Here is a 13,479-nt window from a genome sequence, read left to right on the forward strand (position 1 = left end):
AGGGAGGTTGTGTCTGGGCCCGCAGGCAGGGCTCAGCGCTGGGGAGCTGTCAGGGGTGTGCTGGGGTTCCCCCCTGGGTGAGGTGGGGAAGGAGCGAGGCCACGGCCGTGGGTGGTCATCTGCGTGGGTAGAGGCAGTGTCAGCGCTTCCCCAGCAGCAGCCGTGTCTGTGTTATGGCCTTGGAAGCGATAGGCAGTCCCTCTGGCCCGGGAAGGACTCAGTGTGGCATTGCTGGTAAGGCAGGAGGCTTTCGAAATGTGCATTGGGTTCATTATAGCGGCAAAACTGCCTCGGTGCTGTTCTTTTGTTTGGGCTGGAGTTAAGGCTTATCTCTGCGAAAGGGAACTGCATCACGGTTGCTAGCTGTCTGAATAAAAGGGAAGAGATGTTATCGTTTGGGTAACTAGAATGAAAAACAAAAAGCACAAAGATTTCTGATGGCTAAGTGGGGTTTGCAGTGCGTGGTGGAGGGCTCCTGACTGTTTAAACCTGCATGGATGTCAGAGTTGGAGAGTATGCAGTCTGCCTTGGGCGTTGGGGTGAGGAATTGGAAAGTGAAACTCAATAGTTTTTTATTCGTTGCTTTGGTTCTGTGAACTCCAAGCCAGTGAACTTTAAAATTTGCAGTACCGTGCTGCACTGAGGGCTGTGATCAAATAAGGCAACGCTCAGATGCTAGCTGTGCAGACGAGAATTAACTTTTAAACATGATTTCTTCTAGCAGTGTGCTTAGAAAGCTGTTTTTCTAGCAAGTTGTTCATGTTAGCTTTATTTTGTAGGCTAACTTCATTTCTGAGGTGCACAGCAAGCTGCCTTGAAGGAATTCTTCCTATTCAGAGCCTCTGCTCTCCGGACCTCAGGAAGGGTGCACCTAAAACTTGCTAATACTATTCTTGGTTTATCTATGTGACTTCCAGAAGGGAAAAGGCTGTTCTTTCTTGCAGGCCTGCTGTGCTTTTACTTTAGCTGCTCAACAGCCCAGGCAACAAGGAGCGTTTCACCCCATTTCAGGTGGTGTTGAACAGAAGGGACTCTGCTGCTGTGTATGCAGCTAGGATGTTGGTTACAGGAGATGAATTTCAATACACATACGTTTGTGATGGTTGGTTGAACTGTCAGATATGGAAAGCTCTTCCCAACTGCACAGAAGACTTTCTGATGGATTATTTGAGGGACCCTCCTTGTTCCCGTTAGAGTTGTTCAACCTATCCGCGACGTGCACAGCGTCGGTGACCCTTGTCACGGCTCACAGATGATACTAGGGATTAATTTTACATATTAAGCTGTCTTTAGTGCGTGTGGCAACATTTTGCAGTGAGTTTTCTCTTGGTGAGTCCCAGTTTGGGTCTGTTTGGAATATGAGCACACAGGTGATGTCTGCTGGAGGTGATCTGATGAGAAGCATCTGGTCATCTGGGTTCACAGGTGGCACGTTATACACCCTCTGAGATGGTTATCTTCCTGCTTTGCTTTGCAACAAGTGAAGAGCTTATTGTCCTTTCGCTATTTTGTGATGATCTCTTTGGCATGATAATTGCTTATTTAGACACAAAACTTGTTTTTTTTCTTCAAAAGTACTCAGGATAGCCATGACAAAAATGGGTTTCCAGCGGTTCCTAGTATGCAGCTCAGGAAGCTCTTCCTCGCTTGTAATGAAGGACAAAACTTGGTTGTCCCCTTTCGTAGGGAAACTGCTTTGTGCTGCTTCTGTTCTTGTTCACCCAGTGAATTCAGACTTCTAGAAATAAAGGTGACATGCTTTAAAGCGCCTTGTTTTCCAAAGCAGAGAAGTGCTCTGTGTTTGTCGTAGAACTCCGTGAACACTAAATAAGTCTGGAGGGTTTTATCTTTTGTACTTTCAGTCCTGTTATCAGTATGTCATCTGATACTTTCCTTATTGTGCTCACTGTGTCTGTAAATGCTAATTTCCTACTGAATTTAGTTGAAGCTGTTTTTTTTTTTCCTCATTTGCATGGTTTTGTACCATTAGCTGGAAGTGACTGGTAGCCATTTCGATGTCGTTATTTCAAATAAAAGTTAACTTTCTCAGTTTTGTACGAAGGAGCCCGGTATGCCCTGAAGTTCCCAAGCTCTACAAGTCCTGGTGTATTCCGTTGCTCACTAGCTTGTTGAGCTAATGACTTTTTGCAAAATTCCCATGAACATGCCTTTGCCCTGGAGGGCTTTGCAATTTCACAAGTTGGTTGTTTTTTTGTGTTGTCCTGAGGTGTGCAGGAGCAATCTTTCCGTTGTCTCTTATTTACTGCTCCTTGCCCTGGACTCTCTTTTCCTAGAGTGTGTTGTCAAAGTGCCTTTGTAAATACTCTGCTGCTCTTGGGAGCAAGAGGAAGGATTTGGTATTAAAATACTTAATATGTATAAATTAGTTAAAGTTTTACAGATTGATCTTCTGCAGATGTTCCTGTTTCTTTTAAAATTCTAGTTGTTTGTATTCTTTACTAAAAAGCAAGGGACACAGCTTTCAAATGCTTCCAAAAATTAGCGTATCTTGGAAGTAATCCCACAGTTACTCCTCTTTGTACCCGCGTAGGACGCGGAGAGGGTAATGGAATCGTGTTGCCTCGCTAGCTGTGGGAACAAGTGCCCGTTTGCCTGGGGTCATCGTTAATTATTTGTAACTAAAACAAGCTCGGAATCACTGACTGCTGTTCTCCTACAGTGTTGAAAAAACTCTGTCTGTTCCCTGGGAGAGCCCTTCCAGGGAATCAGTTGCTACAGAAGTTACTCAGACCTGTGCAACTGGGTTTGGGACTTGGGTCTTTGCCCAAAACCTCCTAAACCTGCTCGGAGATAAATGAAAGCCCTGATGGCAGTATGGATTATGGTAGAACATTAAGAGTCTGTCGTGGATCACCCAGTGACTTTATTTGACTGACTTCCTTTGCAATATCCAGAAAATGGATCTGTTTCATTTTCCCAGAGAAATCTGACCTCTATGCTGTGTGCTACGGGTGTGGTAATAAGCAAAGAGCTGTCTATTTTGAAACCTCTGTTTTCTTGGAAGTGGTGGTGAGTTAGTACTAATGCAGGTAGTAAAGGATCTCTAGGTTTCAGTCTTCGATTCAGTGTGTGCTGTTCTCTCGCTTGTGTTTCTGCGTGCGTCAGGCTTTCAGAGTTTGGAAAAAAAAGGTTTCATTATTCAGGATCTTCTGATACTTTGCTATCTTGACTTCAGAAGAAGGTGTCAAGGTACATCTAATTAAATATGCTACGATGCAGCCTAATTGACTTCAGTGTAAAACTTACAAGAGACACTGTGGAAAGGTCAAAGCTGGAGAAGAAAACTTTAAGTAATGCTTACACAGGTAAAGTGACAATAATTAAATCCTTCTGCTTGCTTCCCCCCCCCCCCCCCCTGTTGGAAACCATCTTCGTTTTCTCAGTTGCTCTCCATGTAGATGATGCTGCATTCTCCAAGAAAAACAGATTTGCTGTCTGCTTGGGAGTTCCTCATTGTGTCCTGGAAAATAATGCAGTAGAAGCAAAACATTGCAAGCACCTTTGTAACTAGAATAATCCGTGTGCGTGGTTCCCTCGGCATGCGTTAATTGTAGTGGAGAGCATGTTCAGATGTGTGTGTCCTTTTAGGTGATTAAAGGTTGACATGTCTAATGTTTTTCTCCGTGACACACAGCTGTATTCTGGTAGCTCTTGAGAAGTAGTCAGCAAGCAGAAATCCACACGGATGCTTAATCTGTGGCAAGATGTCGCATGATTTGAACTCCTGTTTGGGAGGCTCCAGCTCTTGCCTGTTTTAGTTCCTCCTTTGTATGGCCAAGTATATGTGGTCTTGTGTAGAAGATTGAGCTTAAGGATGAAAGTCTTGTCTTTTTGAAAACAAAAATATCTAGAAAAAATGAAAACACCTCAGAACAAACATTTAATTTGGAGCTGGGGTTGGAAGGTGGCTTTTAAGACAGTACAACTTCCACTGTTTTTAATTAACCTCTGAAAACCTCGTGAATACCTGGAAACCTGTGGCGGTTCAGTTAATACCCCTGATAGGTCCTTGCTGCTACTGGCTGTTTGGCCAAACCCCAAACCTGAAGAGCAGGAGAAGGAAGGGCAGCTTGGTTTTATACTGAGCTCTGAAACGGCATCTACAAGGTCTTGCTACTTCAGATTGACTCTTGATGTATATTTTTTTTTTGAGGGCTTTTGTAGTGACTAACTTAGTCTTTCCTACCATAATGATTGTCTTGATTTGTGGCTATAAACGGGAATGTTTATAATCAATCATGTAAAATACTTAAGAAGATGATGACTTGTCCTGCAGTGATGGGGTTCTCTAAATGCTTCAAGTCGCAGAAGACAATTAACTAGCTTTTAGTGAACAACTTCCTCTTTGTCTTCTGACTTTGCAAATTCAATGCCCTACTCAGGAAATGGTTGTGGCCATTAGAGCAATTAACTGGGAAATTACCTGTTCAAGGTCATTGCTGAGGTATGTTACAAAGGGAAGCTGACAATAGTTGGTGTTTGGTCTCCCCCTGGTTGTTGTAGCAAAGTGAAGCTAAAAAATGACCAAATGCACCGGATTCTATGTAACTTTCGGGTTGCAGCAGCAGTATGAAGCACAAGCTACTGAAAATCACATTGGATAAACACGGACTCTTTCTTCCAGGTGTTCAGATGCTCTGAAAAGTGTCATGCACCTGTGAATTTGGATGTTGGAAATGGCAAATCTAAAACATTACTTCTAATGAGGTGCATAAGCAATGGTTGTGTGTTAAATATCAGAGGGACAAAACTATGTATGATTTTTTTTAATGTTTAAACATTGGTTGAGTATGGAATGATTTTCTGCAATAGCAAAAGCCTGAAAATAGAACAAAAAAAAAAAAAAAAGAGGGCTATTCTTATTTGTCAGTACTTACAAGAGAGACTATCTCTGCCATGTGCAAGCAGGGATTAATATTAAAGGCTCTAAGTTGTGGTCTTAAGGCCAGGATTACTGCCCGTCATCTGCACAGTGAGCAGTGTCTTCTGGAGCAGTACAGATCCAGTGCAGGTCAGAGCCCTTGGAGCCTGGCTGTGGGAAAGACCTGGGATCCCCTCACCATCACACTGAGAGCTGATTTCCGAAGCTGTGGTGCAACACTATGAGAAACATCTTTGAATAACCAGGTAGCAAGCGCAGTAATTTTGATTTATTTATGTGCTTTTTCCAGTGTTCAACGGACTTGCTGAAGTCTGGACCATAGTATTTGCTGGTTTTACTTATATTAATTATAGATAATATCTGCCTAATAATTATTCAGCTGTGGAGTTTCAAGGAAAAGGAAAAGCATTAATAATGTTTTTCAAAGTAAATGATGTAAAATCCATTCAAGAATTTCATCTTGGGCATGTGTGTGGGACACAAAGTGGATAAGAAAAACATAGACCTAATATGTTAAAAAATAAAATTACTCTTCCTGTTGTTTCCTGTTTCCCTGTATAGTGCCAGCTCACAGTCTTTGGTTCTAAAAAAGATAAAAACAATTTTAAAATGAGCAGGATGGTGGTTTCCCTCTGTATAGAACCCGTGTCCCTGCAGAGAGCAGTGGCTAGGGCCTGGGTGTGGGGTCAGGCCGTGGCTTGGGACGGGGAGGTTGGAAAAGACTTATTTTTTCTGCCTGTGCTGTTTACAGAGGTCAGTGACTGAGGCAGTGGTTACACCGAAGTGTGGCTTTCCAGAAAAGGCCAACAGATGGAGAGGAAAAGGCGACAGACTATAGAGCAACAATGTGATGGCTGGGATTGTAGGATTTCCTGATGCCAAAAATACTCAGAACAAGGGAAGAAAATCACAGAATCGTGGAATGGTTTGGGTTGGAAGGGACCTTAGAGACCATCCAGTGCCACCCCCTGCCATGGGCAGGGACACCTCCCACCAGCCCAGGTTGCTCAAAGCCTCATCCAGCCTGGCCTTGAACCCCTCCAGGGATGGGGCATCCACAGCTTCTCTGGGCAACCTGGGCCACTGCCTCACCACCCGCGCAGGAAAGTATTTCTTCCTTGTATCTAGTCTAAATCTGCCCTCTTTCAGTTTAAATCCATTACCCCTTGTCCTGTCACTCCACCCCTGATCCAGAGCCCCCCCATCTCTCCTGCAGCCCCCTTTCAGCACTGGAAGCTGCTCTAAGGTCTCCCCGGAGCCTTCTCTTCTCCAGGCTGCACACCCCCAACTCTCTCAGCCTGTCCTTGCACGGGGGCTGATCCAGCCTCTGACCACCTCTGTGGCTCCTCTTTAATAAAAGTATTAAGGAAAAGCAGGAAAGAAAAGTTCATGGCAATATATTAAGGAGAAACAACCCAGATCTGCGATGGGGAAGTTGGAAAGAGAGGGGGACTGGGAAATGCAGTATAGCGGTGGTGAAATAAGTTTTCAAGCGCAGTGACTTCACTGTCCCCAGAGCCATTAAGAATGAGCCCAAGGTGGCAGGGCAGGCTGGAAGCTGTTTGGGATTGTAAGGGGTGAGGCAAGTCGAGGAGGTCAGGAGGAAGTGCAGGTCCCAGGAGAGCTGGACACTGAGCTGGGGAGAGCTCTCTGCCGTGCAGCTGCGCTAGGGCAACGCAGCCCTCTCCCTCCCTGGAGCTGTGGGGTTTTGAACATTAGAAGGAGTGAAGAAAATCATCAGCACCTATAGTGTTAGCTCTAACTGAGGGAAAAATAGTCTTGACGGTCTACTCTGAGTGCTGGTGACAATTTGTACGTTGTCACCACAACATGTGCTGCCTGGTTTGCATTTGGGTTAGACACACAGTCTGCCTTGATGGTGTCTTCCTGAATGGTTGTGAGTGAACGCTGAAGGAACAGCTGCAGTGCTGGAGTCATACAAGAAATTATTCAGAATAATGCCATGTCCATAGGACATGTGGTCACTTTACAGTTGGTTCTGGGATCGTTCTTTTCAAGTTGGAGGGTTCAAGTCCTAACATACATATGTACGAGACTGCCAGTGACCTCTTTTCGTTGTGCAAAGGGGCTGTTTTTTCATGTATTCTTTTTTTTTTTTTTTTTCTTCTCTCCTTAATGTGACATTAAACCACCAGAAGACCCTTCTCCTTAATTTGTAACATAGTATGAGGTGTAGGTGAGGGAATGTGTTAGAGCATTGGGGTTTTCTGTTCAACTTGTATGTTTTCTATCAGCTGTAGTATTTCTGGAAACACATATCCTCCTGCTTATGTACTTGGGTTGAAAAGGTGCCTAGAATGTGAAGTTTCTTGAGCGCAGCAGGTAATGTCACAACAAGTGCTGGCCTTGTAAATGTTTATTGGGATACATTTGCCTCCTACAACATCTACAGTTTCACTAGTACACCATTGCTGCCTTTTTTTTTTTTTTAAGAAGGTAACGTAGGTAGTATTGGTTCCTAAAGTAATGTTTGTGACTGATACTGCTTTCTGACATAACAAATATTCTTGAATGTTGTGTGTGTTTGTTTTGTCATAGGAAGTGGATTTGGAAGAAAGACTTGGACTTGACGAGTTGGATCTTAGAAATGATTCAGATATTCCTGATGTTCCTCCACCAACAGACAGCACTCCAGAAATCCTCAAAAAAGCCTTGTCAGGCTTGTCTGCCAGGTACAGTAAAACAAACAGCTCTGAAATTTAATTGCTGCTAGCTAAAATTCTTACAGTTTGTATTGTAGTTTTAAATTTCATACAATACACATGAAAAGGATAATTTGTTACTGGATGTCGTTACTAATGTATTTGTGCTTCACTAGTCCCGTCAGTGTCATATTTTCTGTGGATACCTGAAGATTGCCCGTTGCATGCATTTCTAAGGAAACAGCTGCAATGTTTAGCTACAGTTCACTTCAACATTTGCCATTGCTCAATCTGAGTGTTGCAATAAAATGGGCCAAAGAATAGTCATGGGGTTTGATATCCAGAAAAACTCTTTCTGGAAGTCATAATAAACTGATTTCCTACATCCAAGGTTAATGGGGGAGTGAGGCATTTGTGTATAGATGAAAGGGGAAGAAGCATAAATCCTCTGTGTGAGCTTTGCAAGTTTTTTGTGACAGCATTTCCATTTCAAAGTAATTTTTCTTTACAGTTCAATACAACATAGCTTTTATTTTCTTTTTAAAGCAAAGTTTAATTTTTTCCTGCTATCTCTCTTCAAATCTTGGTTTCTGCCTCCAGCCCCTGTTCACAGGAGCTTAAGGGCTCACGAGTGTGGAGGTATAATTTTTTTATACAGTCCCTTTACAACACTTTGTCCCTTCAGACCCTTTGGGAGATGCCAGTTACGCTTTACATGTTTTTCACTGATGCAGCGAAAGAGCATTTAGGTGTGTGATAAATCCTGCACCAGAAAACTACTTTGTAAAATGAATGTGCGTATCATATATACTTTATGCTCAACAGAACAAATCGAGCAATACACAATGCATATTTTAGATGCAATTCAGGTCTTGTAAGATTCAGAAGAAGAACCTCCAATCCAGACAACAATTAAAAAACTTCCATGTCCTTGTAAAAAACTTGCTGAAACTCCAGATTTTTGCCTTGCTCCTTTTCTTATCTGTTTTTGGTTTCTGTTGGGATGTCTGGTAGCTCTAAACCAATGTCTTGTTCCCAGGTTTCCAAAAGCATGTTTCTGTACCCCATCTACGATGTTCTCTATGGCCATCACACTGCAAGGAGTATCTAGTTACTATCACTTTCCGAGTTCTCTTACCATGTTAAATGTTGTGGAAGCCTTAAGTCTCCAAATCAGACTTGTTCCAAAGGGCGCTTGCATCGTGATACCTCAAAGCCTGCAGCTTAGAGGCACAAGTGAAACCTTTGGTGTTTACACACTTGAAATTCTTTATTAGAGTGTTTGCACAAAGGTGTTTCGAGTGTGAAATAAAATTCTTGGTGCTGTATGAATGCTAGATTCAAAATTACTCACTGGCCATTAACCTGCTGATGAATAACATTCTTGAAAATCAAATTATTTGAAGTTTACATTAAAATTGGAGTATGAAGCAAAAATAAGTGTCCTCTGAATCAGGTGTATCTCCTGAGGTGACAATGAAACGCAAGATGGGTATAAAAGCAAAATATTGGAAAGAATTTCTTTAAGCTATAGGGTTTTTTTGTGTTTAGCGGTTATTTGTGATTGGTTGGTTCAGGGTACTTTCAGAGGCAAAGTTCTTGAAGGAAAAGACAGGCAAAAGAGGAGAAAAACTTACGGAAAAGTAATAGGAACAGCAAAATATAGATGATTGAGAACTAGAAACTTTTTAATGGCAGAGTGAAGCATGTGATGAGGGTTTTTTTAAATTTTTTAAAAATCAGTTGGGCTCTTGATTTTCTTGGTTTTTGCTGCTTTTTACCTGGCAGCCTTTCTTTCACCTGTGAGCCTTTATACTGCTGGGCCCCCAGTCTTGCTGATATTGTAATGCTTTGGGAGGGTCCTGATGTATTCTCAAAGCAGCTTCAATATGGGGTTCATCCATTTAATTGCAAATGATGTTTGGCAGGGGGAGCATGGGGGAACAAGAAAAGGTGGCTAACGTTAATTTCTTCTGCTGTGTAGCTGGATAGTTGTTTGATTCTGTGTTTCTTGCTCTGTGTTCTGTTAAGCATGCAAATTTCTGGACCTCCCACTGTTTCTAATGCACTTTAACTCCGAGTTAGTAAAGGAAGGAGCATTTATTTTAATCTATAACTGATTGCTTCTTATTCTCTGTTTTTTTAATAGATGGAAAAATTGGTGGATTCGTGGAATTCTCACTCTAGCTATGATTTCTGGTTTCTTTCTGATCATATACCTGGGATCATTTATGCTGATGCTTCTGGTAAGTTTGTTTAAATACATTCTGCTGCACAAGAGTTACTTAATCTCTTCATTCGTTGTGCATAAGACAGCTGGAAGCAAACTTCACAGAGAATTCAGAGAAAATTGTCTAGTATTTGTGTAAATGTAAATACTTTTGAAAAACACTGGACAGATTCACAATCGGGCCTTGTGGATTAAGGACTTCTTATAGAATGTAATTAATATTTTTTTTATAAATAGAAATTAAAGCAACTCATAAGTTGAACAATTGTTGCCTTGAAGTTTACGAAGCTACTGTCATCCATTTGCTTGTCCAGTTCCCATCACCTACTATTACATTTTTTGATTAAAAAACAAAACAAAACAAAAAAAAACAAAACAAAAAAAAACCCCCAAAACCCCAAAAAATGGAGACACAAGTTTAATTTTTGAGGCTGAGGAAAGCAGACAGCTCTTGTCCACTGGCTGTGACTGCCTCTAAAAGGCTTTCCTCGGGCATACTCCCTTAGTTCCCTACTTCTCTATGGGGCTGCCTCAAGGCCGTGGGTTTGTCTGTAGAATGGAGCTAGATCCCTTTCCAAAGGGGAATTTTTAGGTAATGAAGTGAACAAAGCATAATAGTAATAATATTCATACACCCTGCATACCCAGTCAGCCCTTACTGCTTCTTTCCATCATTTTTATAGCTGGTATTTTCATTGAGTAATGATTTAACTATCTTTCCCAGTCCTGGCAAGTGGCAGGCAGGGTGTGGCTTCTAAAACACTTCTGGGTCACTGCTTTGATTTGTGATGGTAAGTTTGTCCAGCTGTCAAAATGCGCTTTTATTTTTTTTCATGGCCTCCTGTGAAACACCTTTTGGATGATGTTGTCTTGAGAGACTGGAATGTTGTTTCACCAGTATTATGGTCTGTGTTAGTCTCTACATCTGACTTGGTCTGGTTTATATTTCCTGGTTTAAGATGAACAACATAACAAACTAGTAACTCATTGTTTCATCAGTGGAGGATTTTCTTTTTTGTGTGTGAAGAAACCGCAAAAAAAACCTGTTAAATTGTAGACCATTGTAGAGAGATCTCTTTTTCACAATCCTTCCTTTAGCAGTCTTACATTTGAGTATGATGATAACTGGAACAAAAAGGAACTAATCAATGTGCAGTGTGATTCAGTATATTCATTATATACTTGGAGACTGCAGTCACGGGTAAAGCTATCAAGAAATGAACTAAAAAGTAGTTAAAGTTAGTATAGAATTGGAAGGGAGTTCTTCCTTTGTTGTACCATAAAGCAAAATCTCTTGTCTTTTAATATCATAAACTGTTCATAAAGTTGACATTTGTGACTACATAAAAAAGAAGAATGGAGGGGAAAAAAACATTTTTGTTCACAAATTATTTCATTTCACTGGAATCAAATAGCTTACATTTAGATGAGTTGTCATCCTAAAAACAAATCTTCATACTGAGACTGAAAACGCCCAGAGACTTGTAGGAAGGGAAATCCAGTGAAGTTTGGAGGACGAGCCCTGAGACTGCTCTAAAAAGTTGGGAGGCATGTTTTACAGTTGACTCTACCAGGGTAACAGGCACAAGCTCCCATGCCTTTGCACCCCAACATCCTTTTCCACGGTGAGGTGCAATCCATTAAATGTTGCTCTTACATGTAGCATTTAAATTTTATCATGTAGGCCAAGCAGAATAAAGAGGATGAGGTAGGGGGGCTTGGAAATTAAATCACTGAGGTGGTGTAATACACGGTGTTGACGTGTTCAGCAAGATGAAATTTTCAAGGCTAGGCTGGGTGAGGCTTTGAGCAACCTGGGCTAGTGGGAGGTGTCCCTGCCCATGGCAGGGGTGGCACTGGATGATCTTTAAGGTCCCTTCCAACCCAAACCATTCTGGGATTGTATGATTCTATGAAATTTATTCCTGAATGCAAGTGGTAAGAGAATACTGCAAAGCCTGGCACGCCAACATGTGCGGTTGGCATGGGTAGGTTCTTGCTCCTTTGCGCAGGGTTATTGATGACCTCCGTTTGGCAACGCTTGACATCTGGGCAGGGCGGTCTGCTCGGTGGTTGTGGGTTAGAAAAAACTGTCAGAGTCTCCTCTGGAGCCCAAAGGCTGCCAGGACGTACTCCCAGACATGCATGGGCGAGCGCTGAGGTAGTGAGATCAGCAAAACAAAATGAGGGCCGGGGAGGGCGTGACGTTCAGACCTGGGTTAGGTGAGCTTTGTTTCTCATCATCAATGCTAATTAGTGGTATAGACTTACCCTTAATGAGATGCTTGTAAGTGGAAGACCTGGGTGCCCAAGTTGTGTTGCATGGCTGTTTTCCATTGGATTTAGAAAATATTTCTTAAATTTAAAGATAAAACTTAGCCAAAAGAGGTAGAAGAACCTTCTTCATAGCAAGTACTTTTGACCTGCTGCTGGCAAACTGTTTTAATGAAGACAAGTCAGGAGCTTTCCCTAGTTTCACAAGCATATTCTGGCAGCTAGCCCACAGTGCTTTTTCTCATCTTGTCTAGTGGTTTTGAGGTTTTGGGGGGGATTTTAAACAGAGCTTTAGTTTTCCTTGGACTTGCTTTGAAGCTGTCTGTTTTCTGTGTCGAATTTGAATTCAGAATAATTTCTCCCCTCAATGCAGGTTGCAGTACTACTTACTGCCTTTAAGAAACAACTGCAGCATATTTACATAGTTTTTTATTTCTTTTAATTTTAGGTTTTAAGCATCCAAGTGAAGTGTTACCACGAAATCATCACTATAGGTTACAGAGTCTACCACTCCTACGATTTACCGTGGTTTAGATCGCTCAGCTGGTGAGTAGCAAGCAAGAACATCAATAAGTAGAGATACAAAACTTAAATTGTCATGTTTTTTCATATCCTGTCAGGGTGGAAGGATAGCTTTGTAGGTTGTGTGCAGCCATAAAACTGGTATCTGTCTCTAATACAGGATTCTGTAGTTGTCTTCCACCTGTGAACTTGGAGAAGTCAGTTGGCCTTTTACTACTTCAGGTTTTCCTTGTTATATGTGTACCTATATACATACTTATATTTCTGTATGCATGTATGCTTTAAGTCAGAATTGAGCATGTGTAAGTGATCTTAAAATGTGCACAGCCAAAAAATCACCTAATCACCTCATCTGTTACCTGAACTGCTTTGATTTTTTTTTTTTTCGGCTGTTAACCTTGCACAAGAAATAAATAGAACAAGTACCTAAAAGGCTCTTCTTCATACACACAGAGGATTAAAATAATAACATACAAGTTTTAAATCCTTTCCAGTCGTGCACTTAATCACAGGACTGCATAGATACAGTGTTGGGGAATCTTCCAAAAGCCAAAAGACGAGATTAATTTTTATGGCAAATCCCGGATACTTGTGACAAGGTCCAGCTTACATAGGGCTGGGTAGAACTGGGGAAATCAATCTTCTGAGTTCTGGGAGAAAAAATAAAGGCTTTTGATTAGAGCCAGTGTTATGGGAAGGTGTAGGGCACACGTAGTCTCTAAGGTGCTTAGGGACATAATTCTTCAGACGTGACCAATGTTATTTTGTTTTGGTTTTATGTTGGGCTTGGTTTTTTAAGGAGTTGAAATACCTAGGCTATTTCCTGCCTCTTGTCACATTGCAGCTTCATTTCTAAAAGCAACTTTACTGTGTAATGTGGTGGATTC

General features: G+C 41.7%; 1 protein-coding gene across 1 annotated transcript in view; it reads left to right on the forward strand.

Moving 5' to 3' along the window:
* Positions 1-7,462: 7,462 nt before the first annotated feature.
* CDS1 (CDP-diacylglycerol synthase (phosphatidate cytidylyltransferase) 1) overlaps positions 7,463-13,479 on the forward strand; it is a gene marked incomplete at its 5' end in the record, with an annotated part of 19,684 nt that continues 13,667 nt past the window's right edge. The window contains 3 exons of the mRNA XM_010072910.1: positions 7,463-7,596; positions 9,716-9,812; positions 12,519-12,616. Coding sequence (XP_010071212.1) covers positions 7,463-7,596; positions 9,716-9,812; positions 12,519-12,616 — 329 coding nt within the window. The remainder of the gene's footprint in view (positions 7,597-9,715; positions 9,813-12,518; positions 12,617-13,479) is intronic.

Source organism: Pterocles gutturalis, unplaced genomic scaffold (genome assembly GCF_000699245.1).
Source record: "Pterocles gutturalis isolate BGI_N339 unplaced genomic scaffold, ASM69924v1 scaffold39952, whole genome shotgun sequence".
NCBI classification, from domain to species: Eukaryota; Metazoa; Chordata; class Aves; order Pterocliformes; family Pteroclidae; genus Pterocles; species Pterocles gutturalis.